This window comes from Ammospiza nelsoni, chromosome 3 (assembly GCF_027579445.1).
Source record: "Ammospiza nelsoni isolate bAmmNel1 chromosome 3, bAmmNel1.pri, whole genome shotgun sequence".
Lineage (NCBI taxonomy): Eukaryota > Metazoa > Chordata > Aves > Passeriformes > Passerellidae > Ammospiza > Ammospiza nelsoni.
Window position 1 is genome coordinate 43368127 of NC_080635.1, and position 17022 is coordinate 43385148.

At 46.2% G+C, this 17022-nt stretch overlaps 2 protein-coding genes across 2 annotated transcripts; one reads left to right on the plus strand and one right to left on the minus strand.

Moving 5' to 3' along the window:
- Positions 1-501: 501 nt before the first annotated feature.
- On the minus strand, positions 502-6495 carry EXOC8 (exocyst complex component 8). Its single transcript, XM_059467754.1, has 2 exons — positions 4771-6495; positions 502-4098 (listed from the first exon to the last, which is right to left on the minus strand). The coding sequence occupies exons 1-2, from the start codon at positions 6289-6291 to the stop codon at positions 3490-3492; spliced, it is 2130 nt and encodes a 709-aa protein (XP_059323737.1). The 5' UTR covers positions 6292-6495; the 3' UTR covers positions 502-3489.
- A 110-nt stretch (positions 6496-6605) lies between these two features.
- Positions 6606-11810, plus strand: SPRTN (SprT-like N-terminal domain). Its single transcript, XM_059467755.1, has 5 exons — positions 6606-6886; positions 8022-8121; positions 8907-9035; positions 9795-10062; positions 10358-11810. The coding sequence occupies exons 1-5, from the start codon at positions 6606-6608 to the stop codon at positions 11080-11082; spliced, it is 1503 nt and encodes a 500-aa protein (XP_059323738.1). The 3' UTR covers positions 11083-11810.
- The last annotated feature ends 5212 nt before the right edge of the window (positions 11811-17022 follow it).

Consider the following 17022-nt stretch of genomic DNA (forward strand, 5'->3'; position numbering starts at 1 on the left):
TCTAGATCATTTTCTGCAGCATCTTCTTCCCACAGCATGCTACCCAAACCTGCCAAGCCACACTGCAGGCCAGCACAGCTTCCACGCCTGGCCTGCTCGCAGCCTGCTGAGTGCACAAAGCTCCACCTAGCGAGGGCACAGGCTGTACCACACACTCAGCACCCAGGGTAAGTAGGGATGGACTCCAGACACAAAGTCTGGAAGATAACAAGCCCTTTAGCATTACGGTGCCTCGGTGTTGATTATCCATCTCACACACACACAAAGTGCCATCAGATGAGAGTACAGCCTGTCTATGTCCACAAACATTTTCTTCCCGCCTCACCTCGCTGAAGTGACTTTATAAGAATGTAGTGAAGTGACAACACCTGGCTTTTGTCAGCTGGCTGCTGCTCACCTCTCCCTCACAAGGGACTCACCTGAAGCTCTCTGACTTCACTGAACTCCAACTTCAAACCAACATCCCCTTTCTGATGATCAAAACAAATACACCACCAGTGCTATAGGTCCAAAAGTTTTAATACATGGTCCTCGCTGTTCAGAAAAGTTATTGCATTAAACTCTAATACATAAATTTACCTAAATTTTAAAAAATCATTTTACACAATTCTGCCACAGCACTCAAAGAAAACCAGATTTTATATGCAGTTGTCTCAAAAAAACCCCAATATTAGTGCCTTCTCAAATTAGCAGAACTGTAGTTCATTCAGTAGTTACTACAAATCCCAACTTGAACAACACTATCATCACAAGTGTACAGCTCAGGAAAAGGAAAGTGCCATTCCAAAATTGAAAATTATTCAACTATGACTCAGCATACACTGATTTTTCTGTTAACCAAGTTAACATAAAAGAGTTTTTAATTTAATTCCACACCATTTCATGTTAGTTTTTCTTTTATGATGACTTAATTAGAGTCACAAGTTACAAAATATCAATGCCACTTACAGCAGTTTATACAATCCACATCTGTTTGAATTGTGACAGGCACAAGAACATGATGTTTGATGACTCAAAGGAAAAGATTCCCTGATGCATTAAAACCAGCATCAATGTTAGCCCACTGCTCCATGGATGGCAGCAGAGACAAAATCAGCAGGCTTAGTGTGCCATGAATAGATTGATGAAGGGCTCAGTGACAGAGGCATAACAGAGCATGTGGCAAAATTACATTCTACATTTCATCCTCTGCTGAGGGTAAGCTGTGCTACACCAGCTCACAACAGAAGCACGAACAGGGCTCTGCTCCTCGTCAGCCTCATGTTAATGCTTGGGAACTGGGAAACTACAATTCAGCTTCTTGGATAAAATCACCAAATATCACAATAATCAGTCTAGAGTTCCAGTTCTAACGCTTCTATTGCAAACACACACACACACACGCAAAGATAAGGCTCATCTGTATTTATTCTGCTCTCTTCTGCTGTTAAATAAAAAGAAATATATCCATGTTCACAAAAAAATCAAAAAAAACCCAAACTCATCTCTTCTCCCTCTCCTCCAAAATACCCACCACCACAGAGAGCTCTTATTTATAATTCACTTGAAAATATTTCTCAGATTAGGTTTCCCACTTCAAACAGATGACAGAGATTGTATTATTTTGCTATACTTAACCAGGTTCTGATATCAGAAAGAGTTCACTACTGAAATAACACCAGTAGGACACTCTCTCTCTGACAGAACATGTTACACAAGTTCTAACTCCCTGTCCCTTACAATAAAAGTAGAGCTATTTCACTGGTTTTCAATCAATGTAAGCTAGGAGCTTCAAAAACACTTTGTATGACTTTTTGGTGAGTTTCTAGCAAAAGGCCCAAACACTGAAAAGCAAGTGAGCAGAGACAATAGGATGCTTTGCAAAATCTGACAGTTCAAAAGGCATCCAAAGAGCAAGAAAACAAAACCGAGCCACTCAAGTGGAAACTGCACTAAACTAGCACTATGAAAACAGGGAGAAATTAAGAAGCTTCAGTATAACAGTTATGCAGAATGTTTAATGAGAGATACCTTTTGTTTGTTCAGGCAGTCACATGTATCATTCATGACCATGATACAAACTGCAAGAGCTTTAATATGAAAGTGCTACAGGAATAGGATATTTAGTTATTCCTGTTAAGGACGCTTTCTAAGGGACTGATCACAAGGTCCCTTAGCTGTAACATGATTTTCTCACAGCTAAGAAAGTTTGCACAGAAGCAGAAGTTTGCACAGCTTATAAATTGAAGCTGACAGCTTTCCAAAGCCAGCTTTGACACAAGACTTGGCTTACTTTATTTTCACAGACATACACTGCATGAGACAGCCAACACCATTCAATCCAAACATAAGAGCATCTGTATAAACTTTTCCCATCAACATTAAAATTGCCAACCTTGTGATTTCTGCAAAAAAGATAGTTTTTCTTGCTTATTGCTGTATTACAGGAAACAATGCTAGCTCTTGCAGGAGACAGTGTATATTTCAAAGTTCACATCTCTTATAAAAAGCCTCAGAGTCTTCACCAGGTGTTGGTTCTGTACAGCAAAACTGGCATTCCATCTTTTCCAAATGAAACAGTCCCTTCAGTCCCTCTCCCTGCCCTGTATGTCTCAAGAGCAAATATGCCTCTTCACTATGGTTCCAACCAGCAGACAACAGCCCATAATGCATTTGTGACAGCACCTCAAGCAACAGTGCACACTTCACTAAACGGACATGACCCCAATTAGATCCATAAGAAAACATGGAAGAGGAACACAGAGAGGAAGGGAAGCAATTTATTCTCACTTCTCTTGAAGCAAACAAATGGTTCTGACAGCAGGTTTGTTTTCAGACAGTTATAACTTAGGCTGACAGGCCAGCTTATTTACCAGAAGAAGCCCCTTCACCCAAACACCAGAACCTATACTAAAAACATTTTTATTTCAATCTGCCTCTGAAATGAATGAAGGCAATCTCAACATTAAAGAAAAGTCTGCACTGCTACCACAGAAATCACATTGTGCAAATCCATATCATTTATCTGCAGTGCTGAGTCACATCTGGATGGTGGATATGCCTTCCTGAATACCACACCCTGGGAATGCTTCAGCACTTCCCCTCCTACCAGGACACTGCCTTAAAAAAGAACTGCTAGTGACATGATGAGAATTGATCTTCTCCTGCCATCTGCTGTACATGTAAGTAAGATTTCCACAAACAATTGGCCAAAATTTGTGTATTACAGTTATTTCCCAAGTCACAAATACTACACAAGCCCTTCATACAGGATATGCTGTCCAAGGACACATGACCTCCACCTTCTCACTTCCCTACACCCCATCCACCAAGTAAAGCATTGCACGCTTGCAGGGATTGCTTCAGAGTCTTCAGCTTCTGGAATGCAGCAGACAAGAGTTCTGCCTCTTTCAGGGACTCAAAAACCCCCAGTTTAGTTCATCTGCTCAATGTACAACATGTTCAGTAAGTGCTGCCACCTTGTTCCCGGAAAGAACAGTTAGGTTCAGTTCACACCACAGAGGTGGTACTTTCCGGATTTACACGCATCAATCTTGAGGCATTTCTCAGATCCTGAAGCTGCTTGGCTGGTTTTCCAACTCCTTCCTCAAACCTTTTTTCCACAACAGGAAGGACAGTTTCATACAGGAAAGAGGCGTTCTGCCTAATGAACGCTTTTTTCTCAGGGTCCTGTTCACACCGCAAACTGTAGTCAACATGCTGGACAGCCACCAGGATGATTTCCACCAGGCTCTCGAGGAGAACCATGTGCAGCTCTGGAAAGTAAAGCTTTAATGCTTCCTCCAAGAAGGCCATAGTCTGCTTAGTGAAAGCTACTACAGTGTAACTGAGGTTGACCCAGCAGTCATCACCCGTGTATTGGTCAAAATTGCCCACCCCACAGCTCCTCATCTCCTCCCTGAGCTTCCCCAGAGCCTCTGGAGTCATCAGGTTCATCTTTCTCCACATCTCCTCAGAGTTGCGGTGCTTGGTGGCCTCGATGATGATATCCTTGTAGCTCTGCAAAGCACCTTTGATATCCTTCACCAGGAGAGCGTGAATGATGAAGGTGAGATCCAGTCCAATCTCGCTCAGCTGCTTGCAGTGCTCTTTAGCCACCTGGGATAACAAAGAAAAGCAAAGGATGTTATTTCTGTGCAGGCTCCCTTTACATTTTACACATTTAGCACATTTATCTCAGAAAACTGAGAAAGGTTACTCATATTTACTTCTTGTGCTTTAAGCATCTCATTAATGAGACATTAGTAACTGAAAAATACACCCTGGCTGTCAAAAATAGTCTGGACAATTACACTATATAACCCACGTACACAAGCTTTCCATTCCCCCCCCCCCCCAATTAGCAGCTGCAAGAAAGCATAACCTGAGAAAGTCAGTCTTTTAGTCTTGCATAAAAAGTATGAAAATGTAGCTAAGGACAACCTTAGAAAACAAAGAGAAAATTTTGAAGTACTTATAATTCAGGTGTAGCTTATGTAAGTTTTAGGACCTCCTACTAGTTAAAGGCAAATTAGGAATCAACACATTTTTTATTCTTGATAAAGGCAGGGTTTTCCTTGACACGTATTATAACCTTAAGGCTTTCCTCTGTTAAACTGAAAAAAAACCAAACAAACCTCAAATGAATATTAATCTTTCAACGCAGAAAACCTCTCTGGAGACCCACACAAGAGTCAACAACTAAACTAGAGTTAGAAAAGAGACTTTAAAGCTTTGAAGCCTTTGTTTCAGCTGCTGTGCCCCACCACCCCCCTCTTCGGACTCTCTTACCTTGACACACTCTGCCGCAGTTGACAAACTCTCCTTGCTATCAAATACTTGCTTACTGAAGGCATCTACAAACATCCTCATGGACGAGCGCGCCCAGACAACGAAGGCCGAGTAGCAGCCGTTGTTGCCGGCGAAGTCCGTCTCAAACTCCCTGGCCGTCTCCAGGAGGCTGGTGAAGAAGACATGGCAGAGCTTGTGGATGTAGAGCAGCGTGGCGCCCTCGATGCGCAGCTGCCGGATGGCCGTCTGCACGGCGGCCGCCCGGTTCTTCAGGAACAGCTCGCAGGCCTTGGTGGACTGGCCCAGGCGGATGAGCTGGGACACGGCCCGGCGGGTGGCCCGCGGCCCGCCCCGCAGCGAGCGGTCCGGGGACAGCTCGAACACCAGCACGTCCGTCAGCTGCCGGACGCGCTCGTCCACCTTGGCCCGCAGCTCCTTCACGGGCTGGCTCACGGGCTTGTCCGCCAGGTACTCGTTCAGTTTATCCAAGAGATCCACCGCCCCCTCGAAGTCCCGCTGAGCAATGCAGACGTCCAGGTCCTCGGGCAGCTCCTGGATCCACTCAAGCGAGAGGTCAACGACCTCCTCCTCAGCGGAGGGCTCATCCTCCTCCTCCTCCTCATCCTCGTCGAAGGGGTTGGTGGATTCGGGGGACGTCGGGGCGGGCCGGGGCAGCGCCTCCTGCTCCAGGCGCCGCTTCTCGCTGAGGGCGCGATTGCGCTTGGTCTCCTCCAGCACCTCCAGCCACTCCTTCTTGATCTTGGCGTTCTCAGCCTGGAAGATGCGGCTCTCGGGAAACATGAGCAGCTTGAACATGTCCTTCATAGGCGGGTTGTCCTTGACGTTGACCACGGCCAACCCGTCCAGGGGGTACAGGGCGTCGTAGCGGTAGGCGCCGCGGCGGTTGGGCAGGGCGGTGGCCACGAGCAGGCAGTCGTTCATGAGGAAGGCGTGCACCCGCTGGATCTGCGCCATGTGGTCGGCGTCGTACTCCACCAGGTCGCCGTTGTAGACCAGGTACTTGCCGGGGCTCTCGGGCAGGAGGTCGCGGCAGCCCTCCACCTTCTCCAGGAGGGTGGTGAGGGTGCGCTGCCGCCCCTCCTCGTTGGCGGCCGCGTCCTTGCCCGACAGCGGCAGGAAGGGGTCGGCGGCGGCGGCGCGGCGGGCGCCCAGCGCGGGGTCGTCGCGGTCGGCCTGGAGGAGGAGGGCCTGGGTGACGGCCTCCATGATGCCCTTCTGCTCGGTGAGGATGTGGCTGAGCTGGTACATCTCGCTCTCCAGGTAGCTGATCTCCCGCGCCGTCTCGATGAACTGCCGGTAGTTTTGGTAGACGTTGCGCTTCAGGCTCTGCGCCGTCTCCTCGCTGAGCGCCTGGATGCGCTGCCGGTGCTCCTGCAAGTCCCGGTCGCCGTCCGACTGCTGCGACAGCTGCTTCACGTACTCCCCCGCCGCGAAGCCGCCCGACTCCAGCTGCCGCCGCAGCCGGCTCCCGCCGCCGCCCTCGCCCAGCGACAGCGCCATGTCAGCGCCGCGGCCGCCGCCGCCCGCCCCGCCGCTACCGGGGACACGACACCGCGCCGCGCCTGCGTCCCGCGCCGCGGCGGCAGGAGCGGCTGCCCGCGGTGACGCGATGGGGCCGGGCGGAGGCGGAGGAAAGGAAGGGAAAGGAAAGGAAGGGGAAGGGTAGGGAAGGGAAGGAAGGGGCGGAGGGGACGGCGGCGGCGTGCGCACTCGGAAGGACGCGGCGGCAGCAGCCCGCGGGTCGGTGCTGCGCGTGCGCCGCGGTGCTGCGGCTTCCGGTTGCGGCGGTGCCGGCCGAGGGCCCCGCGCTCGGGATGGAGGACGAGGATTTCTTGTTGGCGCTCAGGCTGCAGAGGGAATGGGAAGAGCAGGACAAGGCGGCGGCAGCGGTGGCGGCGACAGCAGCAGCAGCAGCTAAGCGCCCTGATATCTCTCCGTGCCGCTCGTCCCTCCGCCCGCTGTCGGTAGTCGATGAGGCGTGGGAGCTGCTGGACCCCAGCCCCGACGTTCATGGTCTGTTCGTGCACTTCAACCAGACGCTCTTCTGGGGCAAGCTGGAGGCTGTCACGGTGTCCTGGAGCCCCCGCATGACCAGGTGCGGCACCGGCGCTGCGGGCCGAGCTCCCGGCGCTGCCCTGTCCCGGGGCGGGCAGGCGGATCCTCGTGTTTGGGGGCGGCGGGAAGGGCCGGCACCCGGGGAGCCGCAGCGTGTGGCTGCCGGTGTCGGGGAGGAGCTGTCACTTGTCACTGTGCTGCCCCTCGCTGTGCCCCGCCAGCGCTGTGCTGCTGCCATGGCTTCTCTTCCCGGGCACTTGGGATGGTCCGCGTCTCTGGCAGAGCCCGTACGGCGGGACAGGAGCTGGTCGCTGTCGTTGTCTCCCTTGCCTTGCATCTGCCGTCCCTAGCAGCCATCAGTGGCTTTCCCCGGGGCGCAGGCAGGCCGGAGGGATGTTAGAATGGAAGAAATGACTTGGTCTTAGATGGTGCGTGTGGAAACCTCACGTACTCGTGTTGCTGCTCTGGTTCTCAGTCTTTATGATAGTTCTACTGCACGGCAGATCGGCAAATATCAACCAATAATAGTATATTCGAAAAATGCAGAATGGGCTAGGAAGGGGGATATAGAAGAAATCTGAGGTTAAACAAACCCAGGAATCTTGGAAGTGCAGTCTGCAGTTCTGCAGCAGATGCAGTTGCTGGCAGCTGGAGTCCTGCCACCTCTTATCCTCTGCTGCCTGCGGTATTCTTTAGGCATTTGGAAATAGTTGGATACTGCACTGATAGAGGACTAACTCAGTAGGACTAACACTGACAAAAAAAGTGGTGTTTGCTGGATTAGTGCACAGAAGTGGAGGTATATGTAGATTCTGTATGAGCCAAAAGTTGATGAAGGGTGGGGAGTGAAATTGAAACAGCCAGCAATTAAGTCAGCATTTGCTGCTGTGACTCTCTAGCCTCCGTGCATTGTATTTTATTTTAGTCCATCACAAGTTCTAAAAGAAACAGTCTTCTGCTTTCAAAACAGGTTTTTCTACTCTAAGGAACTTGTGGAATGTTTTTTCTTTGCTTAATGATGCTGAGTTTTTCAAATAACTACTCAAAGTGATTTTATTCCATGTTCTGAGTGACCTAGCATGTGTTTGCAGGGGGTGGCACTTTAACTTAAATTCTCACTTTTCTTCATGTGCTACAAATAGATTTTCATGTTTTCTTCATTCTTTTCCTTTCAGCTCTGCTGGTATCTGTTCATACCACGAAAGAAGTGGGTTGTGTTCCATTCGTCTCAGTGAGCCGCTTCTAAAGTTACGGCCCAGGAAGGACCTTGTGGAGGTATTTGAGCCTGGCTCATGAACCGGCACATAAAGTGTATTGTGTCCCCCACTTCATACAAACATTTCAGGTTTCATAATGGGATTCTTTTGTGCAGTAACTTACATGTCATGAAATAGTGGTGGCTTTACTGTTAGGTTTGTGTGGCTTGTGTTGCTGTACCGTGGTAATCTTTGGTTTTATGTTTCTAAGTAGGCAAATCCAAGCCTAAAGTTGCTTGTTTATTTTATTGACTTTATATGGAGAAAAAAACATCCCAAGTTTTTTAACGCCTAAATTATCCTTTAATATTCAAAGCAAAGGTGGATTGTAGTTTCTAAAAGGCCAACAGCAGAAAATAAGGATATAGGATATGACTTAAACATGACATTTTGTTGCTCCTTGGGCCTCTGCCAGAGCTGCTGCTTTGAGCTGGCTGAACATTCAGATTTGCCTAACAACAGAAATGCTGTAGAGTTTCAGCTTGCTCAGAAGTGGCTCTTTTTTGGGGGTGTGTAGGGCATGATGTCTTTTTAAAGATGTGATTTAAGTTTGAGGGTTATTTCTTCTTTTTTGAATGCTGCTTATTGGAGTGATATTATGCAGCATATTTTAGTAATCTGGGAATAGGGGTAATTTGGTTTGATAGATCAGTTATGTTTTTATGACCCAGACCAAATATGTGAATAGTCAAAGATAAGATCAGTAACCACAATCAATGTAGAAGAGTAAAATACTTGCAGCTTAACCATGAAACTGAAAATGCAATGCTTTTCAGTGACTGTGTAATGGTTGCATCATTGCAGACACTGTTGCACGAGATGATCCATGCCCTGCTCTTTGTTACTCACAACTACAAGGATCGTGAGTCTCACGGGCCGGAGTTCTGCAAGCACATGCGTCGCATTAATCTCCTGACTGGAGCCAATGTCACAGTAAGAATAAACCCCTCCACCTGATCTAACAGAGCTTTCTTCCTGGTTTGCTGTTTCAGTTGACTGGTGCAGAATAAGTAATGTTCTTATTAGACACTCCACAGTTGGTACCAATACAAATTTGCATCCAAGTGTGTGCTAGTTCCATAGTTATTTGTTGGGTGTGGTGGTGGGAACAGGTTGAGGATGTGGTGAGCTGTTAGTCATGTAATTTTCCGGTATGTTGTCTGTAAGAATTTTTCTTTTAATCTTTTTGTGGTAAACTAGAAAGAGCTTAAATGGTAGCAGGGAAAGAAGTGCTCCCTTGTGAAGAGTAGTAAAATTTATGTCAATAGAGGGTAATGGTATTTATGTTAATATTTAAAAATAATGTGTCTAATAAGATCAGTTAAGGTAATAGCTGTAAGGAGAATGCATTACTGGTATTGTTTGCAATGCATTCTGAGCAGTTAATCTTCTAGGTGAAATTGTAGACAGATTTCCAAACCGATTTTATTGCTGTTGCAACAAGACAACCAGGACATATTCCTCCACATTCTTTTTTAAAGCTTTGTTTTAATGATAGCTAAATGTTGATCAAATTTTACTCAGGTCCGGCTCTTTTAACTGCTAATATAAAAATCACAGCAGCAGTGGAAAGAATTGAATGGAAATAGATTATTTAAAAAATATTATAGAACTAGCGATACAAAATTTGTAACTTCATGAATGACTTTTTTTGTGGGTTTGTTTTTTTTTTGTTTTTTTTTTTTAACGTAGATCTATCACAATTTTTATGATGAGATTAATTTGTACCGCCAGCACTGGTGGCGATGCGATGGCCCCTGCCAGAGCAGAGCTCCTTACTTTGGGTACGTGAAGCGCTCCATGAACAGAGCACCCTCTGCACATGACTTCTGGTGGGATGAGCATCAAAAGACCTGTGGGGGCACCTTCACTAAAGTGAAGGAGCCGGACAAATTCTCAGAGAAGTCCAAGCAGAAAACTCAGACGGCAAAACCTCCACTTTTCAAGTCAACTAACAAAGGTATTTTATAATTTTTTTTTCTATTCTGAACTGATTTTTGTCCAGATGTTTTCTTGAACAATATGGACCCAACACTACATAAGCTTGGTTTAGGTGTTGCTGTTACATAGCCAAAGAATGGGGCCTGTTTGATTGTGCACTCCTAGGCTGCTCCTCAGTTGAATTGTCTGCAAAAAGTTTAGTTTGATGCATTATTTTCAAGCAGCTGATTTTTTTGGTGTGAAGCACCTCAAATAATAGCCCATGATTTTTTAATGAAAAAATTATTAACTTACTTTTAAATTTGATTTTGCAGGCAAGATAGAAACGCATGGTAATTGCAAAGACCCAACTCCTTTTAGTGGGACAGGCTATCGGCTTGGAGGAGGAGACGGCGTTCTTTCAGAGAAAAACACCAACGCCAGCAGCTCCACTGCAAGCAGTGAAGCACATGGCTCACTGCATCGTTCAGCAGTAAGGACAACACCAGTCCCTAAAAAGGAGATTAAACTGGAAAAATCACCCCATGGCAGCATCTTTCCGCTTCGTACCAATGGTGCCAGTGAGAAGAGCAGCTTGGCTTTAAAGCGTGAGTTTCCAAAACTCTCTGCTGCTGATACAGAAGATGGTGAGAACGACTGGGGGTTGCCTACTAGGATGGCTCGTGTTGCTGAAGGAACATCAAGCCAAGGCTCACCAGTTGGCAAAAGGGCTGTGCCATCTTCTAGCTGGTCACCAAAACGGATTTGTTTGGAGCAGACCCCAAGAGCTCAGGGTGCATCTGAGAAAAAAAGCTTAGAATGTGCTAATATGCTGCAGCAACGGCCAAAAAAGGAAGACAAAACTGCCTTTGAAAAGTATTTCAGCAAAAAGGGGGGGACTGATGTCACTACAACTACAAAATCTAGGGCTGAATTTACACAGTCCTCTGCAAGTCCTAGCAATCCTGTGAGGCAGGAGAGAAGAGTCAGTTGTCCTGTCTGTGAGACTGATGTTTTGGAATCTGAAATAAATGAACATCTTGATTCTTGTCTTTCGTAGAACAGCAGAAAGTTTCTTAAAAAGATAAACCAGGGCTGGAAACATTGTTTGAAAGGTAATTTTTGCTCAGGGTTTGCTTAGCTGTGGTTAAACTCCATGTGACTGTTCTGAAATGGAACTTAAAATGTAGCTGACCTCCATATCCTCACAGTAGTAAGTAAAAATTGTGTAGAATGCTGCTAGGAATACTGGTAAAGACTCTTCCAGGACACGTCATAAAAGCTTTCATGATTTCCCAGTTAAACTTCCTTCAAGTGCTATACAGGACAAATTAGGATTAAAGTGACATTACCTGCCAGTCTTTATTTTGCTGCCTCTGGGGGCCAGCCAGGTTGATGGTTAGCAGGCCAGTCAGTTGAGCACCAAAGCCATTGTGCCATGAGAAGTTAGGAGTGCCAGCCACGCGTTTGCTATGTGAGCTGCCTGAAACGTTCTCTCGGTGCACTAAGGTATTTCATGGGATAAGCATTAAACAGTGTGATTCCTTACAATCAGTGAAACTGATTGAATGTTTGCTTAAACATGAAAATTGTTTTATATAAATAGCTTTTAAACAAAATTGTTTTATATCTTGTTACTGTAATTTTAAATGGCTGTACATGTTTACAGTGTTACTGTTGCTCTCTTAACTCACTTTAAATGCTTCATATTTTAAAAAATATTGACACTACAGAAGTTTAATGTAAATTACTTTGTTCTTGCATACTCTGAATAAATTGTTACTGAAGTTTAAATTTCCACTAAGCCTGGCCATTTTGTGTCACTTACCAGTGGGTTCACCTGTATATAACAGTCTTGTTTATTAGAGCCTTTCTGTATTAACACTTTTCCTTCTTAAATTTCCCTGTAAAAACAGGTGCTGGTGAGTATAGATTGCATCAACTGCTGCTTTCTCCATCCTGTTTTTAAAACAGTTTCACTATTGTTGCACTTCTGTGAAAATTTTTAGGAATACTGATAGTAAAATTTGCTTTGCCATGTTAATTTTCCATACTTCCTTCTTAAAGCTGCAGCCATCTATCAGTGTTTCCAGTGATACTTGACATTTTCAAGGACAGGACTTCCAAGAAATATTGGTATTATCTTATGTTTTTAAGATGAGGGTGAGAGTTGCACCACAAAGCATCTCTCACATCATAAAGCATTTTTGAGAGGTGTTTCTCTGCAGTCTCCTCATTTGACTTTCCTACTGTGACAGATGTGAGTAAAGGAGAAGGATTGTGGATATTGTTAAATGTGGGGATTTTTCCTAATATCTTCTTTTACTTCTGAATTGTTCATTTGAATGACAAACAGAAAGCAAATGAAGAATTTAGTGAATAGTGTAGCCTGTTGAGGGAAGATGAGCTTAAGCTGTAGGCAAGTCTGTCCCTCATATACACGTCCTAAAATAGATCATTGTCCAAACAATTGAGCAATTCTGGATTAGCTATGGAAAAATAGCACCTCTGCCATGTGTTTTTGCAAGGAAGTACTCTAAGACTAGGATCTCTTTTTTCCAGAGAGGAAGGCTTTACAGTTACTATTTATTACAGGCTTTTCCTAATGGGTCATGGCCACCTTCATTTTGGGTAGGTTACTACAAATGCTGTTTCTGTAAAATGTTGTGCTTGAATACAGTGTCCTGCCCAAAAGAATAACAATGACTACCAGTATGTTTTTTAAATATGCTGCTCAATTTGGGTCAAAGATGAGCAATTCCATCCTCTCTATCAGTTGTCTTTGTCCTTGAGTGAGTTTAGATACTGCCTGGAACAACACATGCTGTCAGTGAGCCTTGAACAAACCCACTGCACTGAAATGCAGTGTAAGTTGCCTGAATGGAAACTTGAGAAACAAGTTAATAGACTCAATTTCTGAGGCAAGGCAGCTATGAAGGAGGGTCAAGTCTGTGTGTGTGCATTTTGTCAATAGAAGGTTCTGCAAACTAAAGGAAAAAGCCATCTCATTTCGTGGTGACCTGTTAGGATTGCTCTGGATAACTCAGAGAGGAGTTCCAGAGGTTAAAACTACCTAAGTGGGGGTTACTTGGCCCTTTCATTACTATCATAAGAGACTGCTCTTCAGTTGTCTTGAAACTGGTTATCAGCAAGAAATCCTGAAGGTTGTATGTTAGCAAGTATTTTTTACTTTATGGAAATGTTATCTAGGAAGTTTTCATAACACTTGAGTTCTGCTGAAGCAGTGGGAAGAATTTTTCTCAGGGCTCCTAAAATGAATTAGTATCTTGCAAGACGATATGCAATATAAATAGTCTGCTTTAAAACATATTCTAACAGCAACAGCGTGCGTTCATGTCTCCTTTAGTCCAACCTCTGTTTGTTTTCACCTGGCATATTTGGGTCACACAGGAGAAGTGTATTCTCACAGCCACTTCAGCCCTGATGCCTGTGCATAAGCTGATGGGGAGGCTGTTTACACTTGGGTGGCAGCAGCCCCTCAGGCAGGGCAGGGCCTGCTGCTCAGAGTGGAGCCAGGAACCTGTTACCTGAGCCCCCTTTCTAGGAACATTTCCCAAGAGAACAACCAGAGAAATATTGCTCATTTGGAACAGGCTGTGCTACCTGCCTCTGGGCCAGCGTAACGAATGAAGGTCACCAGGTAATAATCTAGTACAAAATTAAAGGCTGGAGAGGGCTTAGGCATAACTGGACAACAAGTGAGTAATAATTCCTGAGGTGCAAAGTAGCTATTCAAACTTCAGACTTCCCTTGCTGCAGCAGGAGGACACTGAATACCTTGGTGAGGGCTTTCTTCCTTGTGTGTTCTGGAGCCCCTCAGTTCTCCTGCATTTTCCATACACACAGAGTATCTCTTCAAGTAAGGCAAGATAGACTTTACTGAAGGGTTAACAGCAAGAAGGCATCAACAACAAGTTTCCGAGGAAAAAGAATGATGGACGTCCCTTCCAAGTGAGTGGAGCTATCCATGGTGATGGTGGGATGATGCAGACTGCTCTGGCTGGAGAATGTTAAGAAGCTGCAGTTTGCCTCAGCACTGCTGGGTCTGGTCATCCTAGAACACCATGTTTGTGCCTTTTGTTGGATCTTGTCACCTTAAATTGAAAGGCCATAAAAGGTTGGACTGGGTGACCTTGTGAGATGTCCCACACCCCCTGTGAGCATGTTTGTTGCTGCCTGAAGTGCTGAAGGCAGCAGTGCAACCTCTGCATTCCAGCAGCTGCTCCCTAACAGACAGCCAGCATTCGTCAGTTTTACACTCCAAACTGAAATACCCAGGTTCTTACTTGCATCTGGATTACTACAGCTGTCTTGAAGCCTTGGGATTTAATAAACTATTTTTAAAAATATGAATGTAAAGCTCTGCATAAAAATTACTCTTGAAGTGTGGTTTGTGGACAGACAGGCCATGAAAGAGACTTGCATTTCACTATATGTGAAAATATGTGTGTGTGATTTCATAGACTCCTGTATGGAAAAAGAAAAAGAGCGTTGTGCGGAGCTTTGGGATCCCTCACCGGGCCGTTAGGTGGCAGTCCTTGCACGTAAGGAATTGTAATTTCGTCCTCTCCAACCTGCGCGGGGACAGGGCAGAGTGCAGGATTGCAGGCTCGTGTTTCGCCTACCCTGCACTCCGGGCTGGACGTGGACCAGCAGCAACCCCGACTGGACCACAAACAAGCTAAAGGAGGAGCAATAGTGGTGGTGGTGGGGAAATACCTGCAACTAGCTCGGAAATGAAAAGTGAATTCACAGCTAACTGGATTCTGTGAGTGATTCTTGAACTTTGCTGCAAGAAGGAAGGGAAGATGAGAGAGTAGCTCGCTTTTCCACTTCAGGGCTCAGGAGTAAGCCCAAAGGCATCCTTTTGTGGGTTACAGATACTGCACTGCTTGCATCCATTGCAATGACCAAGCTAATTTTCTGTCACAATTTGGCATCAACACGGCTCTGCAAGAGATGCAGGACAGAGTTTTAGGAAGTCAGAAGGATTTATAAAACACAGCTCCCTGTGCTTGGCTAAGCCAGGGAGCCAGAGGGGTGTAACAGGCACAGGGGAGGGTAGTGTACTACAGGTGTGAAAGCTTAAATGGGATGTGGCCATGGCCTTAATTCCTGTTTCCTTTTAGCTTCTGTCAGGCCAGGCTGCTTTAAGACTAGATTAAATTTCTAAGCAGGTGCAGCAGCTTGGCCTCAATAGCTCACCCTGTCTCTGTTCCACCTTTCATCTACATAATTTCACCTGCTTTTTTGCCTTAGTATGTCTTGGACGTGACATTTCCTAAACTGTGTAACAAAGAATTTTTAGAGGGGCAAAACCCAACAAGTCAAGTATTTGGCTTCACCATTGCTTTATTTTTCTTTAACTGATGTCAATCTCTGGATTATAGTTGTTGTGTTTACTGCAAGTACCTTCTCTTCAGAGCTCAGTGAAGGCCTGCTACAGGATATCAGCTGTAGGAATATGGTTTAGTTGGAGGTTTTAATTATTCTTGTGGCTTCAGTAAGCAATTTACAATGGCAGGAATGGCCAAAGGGCCTCTCTGCTCTTACCCTGCTTTCTCCCCACTGCTTTGCTGCCCTGCCTTTGTCTTCCCACTGCCACTGGTCTCTTCCCTGGAGCATCCCAGTAATGATCAGCTTTCTTCCTCAAAGGATCCCCTTGGTGGGTGTGCTGCCACTCACCCATAAGCAGTTTTTGATTTGCTGGGAAGGTGGTGTGTTTGGGGGCAGGCACAAAGCCGAAGTGCAAGTGACTCACCTGGAAGGTGCCCTCCTGCAGATGCACGTGCAGCCTCTGCAGGGTGGGACAGGGCCTGGCTGCAGCAGCAAGAGCAAGAGAAGCAAGAGAAGCTCCCTGGTGTGTCACAGCACCAAGAGCAAGAGAAGCTCCCTGGTGTGTCACAGGAGCACAGGGCTGGGCACAGGCTGCTCCGGGCACTGTGGCTCTGGAAGGACATGGCATGGATCTGGGCTCTTCTGGCAGATGGCAAACAGAAATATATCCAAAGGGAAGAGTCATCCTGAGGATAAGCCAGCACCCCAGGGGCTTCAGAGAGGATGGCACCTGTACCAGGTGCCAGGAGTATGGATAGCTGCAAGTAAGGGACACCATCTTAAATCTGCTCTGTTCCCCAGACTTTGCTGCTAAGAATCCTTTGGCTTGTTCCTTTGGTTTACATTTAGCAGTACCTACATGGGAAATTTAATTAAAAGAAGAGAAAAATTTTCTTTCAGCAAGGGTGGCTGAAGATGGGAATAGGTTTTCTGCAGAGGTTGTGGAGGGTCCATCCTTGAAGATACTCAAATCCCAACTGGGCATGGTTTTAGGAAGCCAGATTTGTGTAACCTTGTTAAAGAGCAGGAGAGCTGGACCAGACCAGCTTCAGGGGCCCCTTCCCACTAAACAGCCCTGGGTTTCCACCTAACAACCCCAGGAGCACTTCAGGTCAAATTGGAATTACAGCCGAAGGCAATTAAGGTCCACCTGCTTGCCCTTGCCCTGGTATATCCAGAGGTGCTCACACCATCTCTGAGCATTTCTTCCCCTCCTGCGAGGTTTGGCGTGGGCAGCTCTCATCACTGCCACCATGCAGACCCTGGGCATGGGGGATAAGTCTCCTGTCACATCAGAGACTGGGGGACTCCAGGCAGGAGCTGGGCAGGTGCCAGGACACAGGACAGGTACAAGGAAGCTCTGCCCTGCCAAGCCTGATTGCTGAATCCTCTCCAAGTCACGCTGTGGGGGGGAGGATTATCAGCCCTGCAGACAGCACGAATTAAAACTCAGACTTAATTAACTTTGAATGTACCTAGAAGAGATTTAGAATGCCAGAAAAGCATCCCATGAGAGGAAATAGGAGGTATTTCTTGCACTGCAAAACCCTAAGTCTATCCAAGCTATCAGGCAGCATTTCCCAGGCAATATGGCAGAGTTAACTCTGCCAAGAGGTCTCACTGCTGACATTTGGGCTTGGGC